Genomic DNA, 10,417 nt, shown 5'->3' on the forward strand with positions numbered 1-10,417 from the left:
AAAATATATTAAAAATATCATCCATATATCAGAGAAGTGGTATATCTTGAAGACACATAACAACGACATCAAATACATAAGTTGAAAATCTGAATTCATAGTTGGTAAAAAATAATAAATAAAATGAAAATTAAAATTTGAATTAAAAACCTATAATTAAGAAAAAACCTATGGAGTATTTATTAAGATAATGAATTATTTCAATAAAGTCATTTTAATAAATGACATATTTATTATTGTTATTAATATGTGAAAAATAAATAAATTTGAAACTGCAAAGACAACTCTTTCATAATTATGAATTTCAAAATTAATTAACAGACGTAATTAATTATTTATTGAAAAAATACTGATATGATAGAGTATGAGCATGGTGCCACCCGAGGCTGCGGAAACTGATAGGAGAGAGAGAATTAAAAGCAAAGAGGCAGGGAAAGCCTTTTACACGTGATAAAGAAAGAACAAAAAGCGCTTTGCATGCGTGTATAAGATCATCATAATCATCATCAACGCTACTTCTTACCCACCTTCCCTTTCCTTTTTCTTCTCTTTCAAAGTTCTGAATCTCCTGCTTCTTCTACCAACACACCCTTCTACTGTTTCTACCCTTCCTTCCTTCCCTTCACGCATACCTTACCACCCATGTTTCACAACCCCTTCTGCTGAACCAGGGTGAGTTCAAGTTTCGTCCTTTTATTCATTTTCATGCTCATTGTCACTTCTGCTTGGTGGGTTTCAGTTTTCTTTTGAGTTTGTTTAACTTCAAGCCTTTTAATGGAAAAACATTTTGCTCTAAAGCAAGCCCTACCAGCATTCTCTCTATCTATTTTCTTGGTGAAAATATTTGACAGTGATTTTGTTTTTGTGCCGGTGGTTTCTGTTCCTTTTTCTCAATTTCATGGTAGTCCTGTGTAGTGAAGGTTTCAGCTTTGTCTTCACAATCCATGCATTGTAATGTTGTCTTTTTTTAAGAAAGTATGGTTGCGTGTCTGCACATGTGCGTCGTCTTGGTAATTTTCAGTTTTCGGCAGGGGACAAGTCTGTAAGAACTGGTTTTGTCTTCTGGTTATTTCCATTTTCCGAGTTTCTCACATGTCTAATCACATTTTATTATTGACTCTTCTATTCCTTGCTCATAGATAGTTGTCATTGGCTCTACTTACTGAACGATCGTGCTTATTTTTCTTTTGTCTTTTGCTCTTTGTGATATTTCGTGTTCTATGCTACTAATTAGCACTGAGATTTCCTTGTCTTCTGGCCTTTTCAACTTTAAGCAAAGGCGAGAAGATGTTGCTGTCCAAATTTACTTTTCTTTGCCTTATTTTGCTATGTGGCCCTGTATAGTTGTATGTTTCTACTACCATGACCACTTTTGGATTTGCTTGGGAAGTAAGGGTGAAAAAATCAATTTTCAGTTTTGCAAAAGAATGGTAATGCTTGTATTGCTATACAATGACACAATACAATGCCAGTTTTCAGTTTCACCCTTACTAATTTTCTTCCTCTGATTATATACATCAAATCAAGCCATTCTCGGTAATGCACAGTAATTACTGCTGATTATACCAACGTAATAATTACATTTTCCATCTTTGTATATGCATTCTTATCTGAAGCAATTGGTACTGTTTGGCAGACATGACAAGCAAAAGCTAAAAGAGTGTGAAATTGGTTTACTGTGAAGCTTGTCACCTTCGACAAGTTTGTTGTACTATTGTTGTTTGTACATATTCTGGTGAGAGTAAGTACCCATCAACCAGGCCAACATGCCAGTGAGGCAGATGAAAGAAAGCTCGGAGCAACACCTTGTGATCAAACCCCATTTGCAGAATCCTATGAATCCAGCCAAGAAGACAACCAAAGCTGCTCAAAATGGCAAAGGTCCACCGCCACTTGAAATCGATGGCCAAGCTTTGCCTCATTCAAAGAACAAGGGAAGAAGAAGGGGGAGAGGTGGCAGAAAACCCGATCAAGGAGATGTTATGATGAGGCCTAGATGCAGACCATGCACTGCAACACTTACAAGTAGTGCAAATGGGAATGTTGAAAATGATTTCATCTCTGATATGGGTTTTCCCACTTCAAGCAAGTCTTTGAGCTTTGCTCGTAGGCCTGGATATGGACAAGTTGGGACAAAATGCATTGTGAAGGCTAACCACTTCTTTGCAGAGTTACCAGACAAGGACTTGAACCAATATGATGTAAGATCCTTTCCTTGGTATACATGTATCACTATACTGATATGGCAATTAAATTGGATGTTCTGAGTGCACAACTATTGGGCCCTCTATGGCAGCATGCATTTAAGTTCATCCTGTGATTTTCCTCTTATAGGGGTTCTGCTTTTGCAGTCCTTTTCTTGTAGTGTTATTAATGAGACTTTAAATTTTCCTTTGAGGCTTTTGTTCCCTATTATTATTATTATTATTATTATTATTATTATTATTATTATTATTATTATTATACTTTTTTGCTTTAATTTAATGTCATTATGTTTGCCTTTATTTTGAAGGTTGCTATTACCCCAGAAGTGTCTTCTAAAACAGTAAACAGGTCTATCATAGCAGAACTAGTGAGGCTCTATAAAGAGTCTGACTTGGGGATGAGACTTCCAGCATATGATGGCAGAAAAAGTCTGTACACTGCAGGGCAGCTTCCCTTTGCTTGGAGAGAGTTTAAGATTAAGCTTGTAGATGAAGAAGAAGGAGTCAATGGCCCCAAGTAAGGATTTATTGCTCATAATCACTTTCAATATTTTTCTTTTCTTCTCTCTCCCTTATCAACTCACACAAACAAACACAACCACCCCTTTTGTACTGTAACCAGAAAAAACCGAAAAGTGTTTGTGTTTGGGTAGGTTCAATTTCAACTGACACCTTGGCCATTTTTCAGAAGGGAAAGAGAGTACAGGGTGGTGATCAAATTTGTTGCTCGGGCAAACTTGCATCACTTGGGCCAGTTCCTAGCTGGTAAGCGTGCTGATGCACCCCAAGAGGCACTTCAAATCCTAGACATTGTACTAAGAGAGCTGGCAACTAAGAGGTACTATAATAAACTTTAAAAATTCAAGAAATTATATACTTAATGAGTAAGTGAAGCTTAAATCATGTTTATCTTACCATGACTGCATTTTCTGAAGGTATTGCCCAATTGGAAGGTCCTTCTTTTCACCTGATATTAGAACACCGCAACGGCTTGGAGAGGGATTAGAGTCATGGTGTGGATTTTACCAGAGCATAAGGCCTACTCAGATGGGACTCTCCCTCAATATTGGTACATTGCTTATATTGATTAAATATTAATTATACAAGTACTAATCACAGTAAAATTTAGGGCTTGTTTGCTTGAAAAATTGTTTTCTCTTTCGTACACGTCTTTGAAAACAGAAAATAAAATAAAAATAAAGTGTAATTTTTGTACTTTGAGGTACAAACTTAAAATGAAAATAAAAAACGTTTGCTCAAATAAAATAAGTTGATAAATTTAATTTTTCTCTTAATTGTGTTCCTGCATTTCGTAGATATGGCATCTGCTGCATTTATTGAGCCACTTCCAGTAGTGGAATTTGTTGGGCAGCTATTAGGGAAAGATGTGATGTCAAGGCCATTGTCAGATGCTGATCGCATTAAGGTAATTAATACTGTGACAGAGGATGCTAAGTTCATATGTTATTCAGTCATTATTGATCAATTTAAGGAGCTTCTTTTTAACGTCTAACAGATTAAGAAAGCCCTTAGAGGAGTAAAAGTTGAAGTAACACATAGAGGGAGTGTGAGAAGAAAATATCGTGTTTCAGGGTTGACTTCTCAACCAACAAGAGAACTTGTGTAAGTTTTTTTTCTTCCCGGTCTCTTTCTATTAGCATTCGTAGAAGTTGTAGTGATTTTCCGTTAGTTCACTAAATAATGATGTATTTTTTAGGTTTCCTGTTGATGAGAACTCAACTATGAAATCAGTAGTTGAATACTTCCAAGAGATGTATGGCTTCACTATTCAATATACTCACCTTCCATGCCTCCAAGTGGGAAACCAGAAGAAGGCCAACTATTTGCCTATGGAGGTAGGAAAAGTTCCTGGTAATTGAATTATTCACTCAACATGCTCACAATGTTTAATGTTATATGCTTCTGCTTCCCTAGGCTTGCAAAATTGTTGAGGGGCAACGCTATACAAAAAGATTGAACGAGAAGCAAATTACTGCTCTATTGAAAGTTACTTGCCAGAGGCCTCGTGATCGTGAAAATGACATTTTACGGGTATTTAATTTGGAAGCTTCACTACAACAATCCAACCTTTCATTTAATGTTAACTTTCACAAAAAAGCCACTTCCCACCCATGCCTATTTTTAAAAATTAGTCTATTTAATTGCAAAACAATCATTTAAACATGTCTTCATTATTAGTTCTAAAAGTACTCAGCAAATTTCTATTCTTCATGGTTTTTATGACAATTTTGTAATTTGTGTTTGTATGTGATGTGACGAATGAAACCTTAGATTATATGAAGGATAAATACATTTAACTAGTTTTTTACACACACACATGTATTTTTCTCTTAAGTACATGATAATGTTGGACCTTCATAAATAGTAACGATTTGTGTATTTTATTTTTATGTGGGGGGCATACAAGCAGACCATTCAACATAATGCTTATGATCAAGATCCGTATGCAAAAGAATTTGGAATTAAAATCAGTGAAAAGCTGGCTTCTGTTGAAGCAAGAATTCTTCCAGCCCCTTGGGTAATGTACTTTCCCTTCTATAGATCTGGTTTATCAGATTTTCTGAAAATTTAATTGACCTTTTCCCTACTATTCATTGATTTAAAGTACTTTTGATTTCAGCTTAAATATCACGAAAGTGGGAAAGAAAAGAACTGTTTACCCCAAGTTGGTCAATGGAATATGATGAACAAGGTAATGTATATTGGCATTACGTTCCTCTGTTCCTCAGCTGTTTTATAGCTGTTTTTGACCAATTCTCTGGTTTAATTTTATGTTGATATAGCTTTGGTTTATTTCATGTATTCCAACATATCTGGTATTCTTGTTTAGGCCAACAACTTGTGATAGCTCAGAGTATTGATATGTGTCTCTTAAATCTTGAATTGACAGAAAATGATTAATGGAATGACTGTTAGCCGGTGGGCATGCATAAATTTTTCACGGAGTGTGCAAGATAGTGTTGCTCGCACTTTTTGTAATGAGCTTGCTCAAATGTGTCAAGTATCTGGCATGGTAATCCTCAATCTATTTTATTATCATTTTGTCTATGTTTGATAGGAAGAAATATACTGATATTCTGTAACATATCTTTTTCTTTTAGGAATTTAATCCAGAGCCTGTTATCCCCATATACAATGCCAAGCCTGAACAGGTAGAGAAAGCTTTGAAACATGTCTACCATGTTTCTGCGAGCAAAACTAAAGGAAAGGAATTGGAGCTATTGTTAGCAATATTGCCAGACAATAATGGGTCGCTTTACGGTAAGCCATTCAAATTGATGATACCTCTATGATTGTTGTATGGTATCAATCACAGAGTGCTACTTGCTTGAGTTGGCATAATACACAAGATGTTCCAAGTGATAATGCAGAGTATTCATTCAAATGTTTTTTGTTTTCAGGTGATCTAAAGCGAATTTGTGAAACTGACCTTGGGCTAATTTCACAATGCTGTCTGACAAAGCATGTCTTCAAAATCACTAAACAGTACTTAGCTAATGTGTCTCTGAAGATCAATGTGAAGGTTTGTTTACTTCTTAATCACAAAACTACCTGTCCTGACTAAGCCATTGTTTCAACTTTAAAGTCTCCTTCAATTTTCTATTAATTATTAGGCAATTTCCCATCTGGTTTTTCCTTCAAAATTGCTTTGATAACCTCATGCTTTTTAATAAATAAAATAGACACTAGTTAGAAATTGTTAGCCAAATTCTAGGCTTGGTTATGTTGCAGAAATTATGATCCTTATTTTTTGGGTATTCATGTTAACGTTGCTGTTACTTCTCATCAATGCATTCAAAAAATAAATAGTGGCCACTTACCCTCCTCCCGGTGCAGATGGGCGGTAGAAATACTGTACTTCTTGATGCTGTGAGCTGCAGAATACCATTGGTCAGTGACATACCAACCATAATTTTCGGAGCAGATGTAACCCACCCTGAAAACGGCGAAGACTCAAGCCCCTCAATTGCAGCTGTACTAATCTTAATCTCTTTATCTTTATTTGTTTTATTGTAATGCAATAGTCACTGATAATGATTGCTCATGCTGTAGGTAGTAGCATCTCAGGACTGGCCTGAAGTAACAAAATACGCTGGTTTAGTGTGCGCTCAAGCTCATCGGCAGGAACTTATACAAGACTTGTACAAAACTTGGCACGACCCTGTTCGTGGCACAGTCAGTGGAGGCATGATCCGGTACTAATAATATTAATTTTATATTTTAATTCTGAACATCATTCTAGACTGTTGTGTGATGGGTTTTTGATTATGTTAAATCTTAGTTTATCACTTTTTTTTTATTGAAAGACTCTATGCACGAGTAATTTCTCATACTCATTCGCAATTACTAAGTTTATTATTTTAACGTGTCCTTTTTTTGTGCAGAGATTTACTGGTTTCCTTTAGAAAGGCAACAGGACAAAAGCCGCTACGAATTATATTTTACAGGTCATTATGTTTAATTTATGACGAAAGATCTATAATGCATGTTATAAACATTTAGTTGGTACTTGCCACTGATTTTATTAGAATTACATTGAACATTGAGTTTCTGTGAGATGGACATTTAGTTGGTACGTTGAACATTACAAACTTAGTTCCAATGAAATGTGTAGAATTTGTTAGTAAGTTTCCTATATTTTTAAGCTTCCACCCCCTGTTTTTTCCTTTATACATGTAATTTTCACTCTCCAGCTTCATTGTTTTCACTTTTACACTGATTTTATCTCAACGGACTTCAGATGTTTTCTGAACTCACGGCCAATTTTTCCTCACCTGTCCACATAAACTCTGGTATTTCCAAATCAAGTGCATAAAACATCCCAAATGGTCTACCTTTTATACAATATTTCAGGGGCACTCCAGTAAAATTTAGTTCTAATCTCGTAGAATAACATGTACAAGTAGACCCTCTGCTCACGACTTTCAATTTTTGAGCATGTCCAGATTTTAAAAGTCCATAAATTTTGTACCAGCATTAAAGTTTGATGGAAGTGTTACCAGGATATTAACATTGACATTTGAACAGGGACGGTGTCAGTGAAGGGCAATTTTACCAAGTCTTGCTTTATGAGTTGGATGCGATTCGGAAGGTCAGTATCACATGCTTTCTATCATCAAGCACTTATGCTCTTTTTATAACAAAAAAAAATGAGTTCTGAGAAGCGATTCTGTGTAGGCATGTGCTTCCTTAGAACCAAATTATCAGCCTCCAGTAACTTTCATAGTCGTGCAAAAAAGACATCATACTCGGCTATTCGCAAACAACCACAGGGACAGAAGCAGCACTGACAGGAGTGGGAATATATTGCCTGGTATATTGCACATTCCTTAAACTCTTCTGCACAGAGATGCCATTTCTGAATCATTCCTCTCATTTTCTTGTTTTAAATTGCCTTTCAGGGACTGTTGTTGATTCCAAAATCTGCCATCCAACAGAATTTGATTTTTATCTCTGTAGTCATGCTGGCATCCAGGTAGAAGATGGTTTTTACCTTCTTTTCCAGTGTTTATGATTACAAATGTCAAAATTAGAGGGAGAATAAAGTTCAATAACAAGTTTTAACATTCAGAATTTAACCAACTTAAGATTAACAAGTTTTAACACAGGAGGACAACAGATTAACCCAGAATGAATCTCATGACATTCTTTGCTAAATCTTGGAAAAATCTAAGCTTGTGTTTGTGCTATAACACATTCAGGGTACTAGTCGGCCAGCTCATTATCATGTTCTGTGGGATGAAAACAACTTCACAGCAGATGGAATTCAGTCTTTGACAAACAATCTTTGTTATACATATGCAAGGTGTACACGCTCAGTATCTGTTGGTAAGTCCATATTTCAATTACTATGAAATTTTTCACTTTTTTTTTGTCCAGTTACTAGCCTTAAGACATGAATAGATTAGAACTGAATTGGGTGGAATCGTCGTTGTGCAGTTCCCCCAGCATATTATGCGCATTTAGCAGCCTTTCGAGCCCGTTTCTACATGGAACCAGATATGCAAGAGAATGGTTCTACAGGTGAGGGTAATGGTCATGCTTCCAAAGGAACACGAGCTGCTGGAGATTATAGTGTGAAGCCATTGCCAGATCTGAAAGAAAATGTGAAGAGAGTGATGTTTTACTGTTAGAGTGTTTAGTGGCTTGGCCTTGGTAGAAGGGTATAGGGAGGCATCAACATGGTAGGTGACTGAAAAAAATTCATGGAAAGAAATTACTACTTTGTACATTAGTCGTGTAGGTTTCCATCGATAGATCCATGATTACAGTTCTTGAGGATTAGTTTAGAATGAATTCCTACAAGTATTTTTAGGTTTTATAGGTGTCAAATTTGCCATTGTAAAAAAATTCTGTCAATCTTTGAAGAAAATTTTGCCATAAGGCCTTTTACATAGATCTTCAAGAGCAGGAATTTCCTACTTTATCTCTGCGTGCACATTGGGCTATTACTGTTACCTTTCATTTTAGAAAAGTCACTTAAGAACATCAACAAAAAAAATCACTTTTAAAATAATAATGATGTAAACCTAACAAACAATTTTAGAGATTAAAACCAAATTTGAAAGTATTTACAGAAGAGTTATTTAAGCATATATTTTGTTGATGACATTGCAGAACCACTCTATAAACACAATCTCTAATTTACAATAATATGCAAAGAGTAAAAATAGCGGAATATATTGTACAAATACAAAGTACAAAATCAATGAGAGAAATTTAATACGGAAAAATTACTGAATGTGAGATAGAACCATGACCAATAACTCTTTTATGATCATAAAAAGGGTATAAATTACTTCCAAATAAGTACACAAAATTGAGCTAATTAACAAGTAATATCTGGGAAAAATTTTGAAAAATAAAATTAAACTTTAGTTTCTGATCTATTTTCATTTCGAACTGGTATATGAAATTTTAAAAGAGGTATTGTGGTTATCAGGATAAAATATGTTATTGGATCTTTAACACAAATTTTCCTATCAAAAGCGATGTTGGTTAGATATATAACTAATATTATGCTATTTATGTAAGTTTTTTCTTTTTTTTAGTTCTTACTAACAAAGATTTTAAAATATGTTCAAATTTTATAGAAATTTAAAAAAAAATTGACATTTTAGATCGACAAAAATAATTTAGTTTAAAATATATTTAATATTTTGTAAATATTGCGAAGAAAACAAAACGCATTTTATCCAATAAATATTTACTAACTAAATTGATTTTTTTTTCATGGACATTTGATGTAAATAGTGTCAATTTTATCTGACGTGATCATTTGTTACTTATCAATAACATTACAAAATGAATTAGATAAATTAGTGAAAAATGAATAGAATAACTGACATTGCAAACTACGAATTACCAATTTGAAGTTTGTGGATTTGGTGCTCAAATTTGAAGTTGTTCCTGTGATGATGAAAAAACTCCTTATTGCAACTCTTACAGTAATTATAGTAATGATGCTAACTTTCTTTCTTCTCTTCTATTATTGAAAAATGAACTTTATTTGAACTAAAAGAATATTCTCTACTTGAACAAGGGAGACATGAACAAACGTATATATTTAGTCTTTTCTTATACAAGAAAGGATTTCAATACCTTAAAAGAAAATTTGCTAAATTCAATTCAGTATTAAACTTGTGGAGACAAGGTTATGGTCAAAATCTCATTAGTACACATCATTATGGCAAAATTTCAATGTTATACAACTACAAATTTTAATCATTAATTACTGTCACCATAAAGTTCAGGAAGTTAATGTGTGTGCCCTCACACATTTTTATGTAAATACTTCACTGATGATTTTTTACTTCTAGGAAATTTTTCCAAATTTATTTAACTAAACATTTTTTTTTTCACGTTTTTTATATGTTGTAGAAATCAATGTTTTTATTATAATAATAACTTGTATAAAAATACAAAGAAATACAAAGAGACGCATGTAAAATAAAATAAATAAATAAAATTTCAAATCTTTATGTTTATTGCTTCTATTAAAGAAATTACCATAAGAGGCCTTAGTAAGAAGAAAAAAATTTACTTTTACAGAAATCTAGAATTATGACGTGTCTCGTGTTTGACTTATATCTTGAAAACTAATATTTCTAAAACTAATGTTTTGCAAAAATTATTTCTGATCTACATTCTCTTTGTCACATTCTTCCGAAGAAAAAGGAAAGAATCTAACT

The 10,417-nt window shown here is 33.9% G+C and overlaps 1 protein-coding gene across 1 annotated transcript; it reads left to right on the top strand.

The window, feature by feature from the left end:
• Positions 1-477: 477 nt before the first annotated feature.
• On the top strand, positions 478-8,622 carry LOC114192083 (protein argonaute 10-like). Its single transcript, XM_028081662.2, has 22 exons — positions 478-672; positions 1,637-2,201; positions 2,513-2,721; positions 2,893-3,042; positions 3,140-3,273; positions 3,521-3,630; positions 3,721-3,827; positions 3,922-4,060; positions 4,140-4,256; positions 4,636-4,743; positions 4,846-4,917; positions 5,116-5,238; positions 5,327-5,486; positions 5,627-5,748; positions 6,063-6,200; positions 6,279-6,421; positions 6,611-6,673; positions 7,254-7,317; positions 7,404-7,539; positions 7,628-7,701; positions 7,928-8,054; positions 8,166-8,622. The coding sequence occupies exons 2-22, from the start codon at positions 1,767-1,769 to the stop codon at positions 8,357-8,359; spliced, it is 2,925 nt and encodes a 974-aa protein (XP_027937463.1). The 5' UTR covers positions 478-672; positions 1,637-1,766; the 3' UTR covers positions 8,360-8,622.
• Positions 8,623-10,417: the final 1,795 nt, after the last annotated feature.

The sequence above is a fragment of the Vigna unguiculata genome, chromosome 7 (assembly GCF_037176805.1).
Source record: "Vigna unguiculata cultivar grain cowpea cultivar isolate G323 ecotype 2 chromosome 7, ASM3717680v1, whole genome shotgun sequence".
NCBI classification, from domain to species: domain Eukaryota; kingdom Viridiplantae; phylum Streptophyta; class Magnoliopsida; order Fabales; family Fabaceae; genus Vigna; species Vigna unguiculata.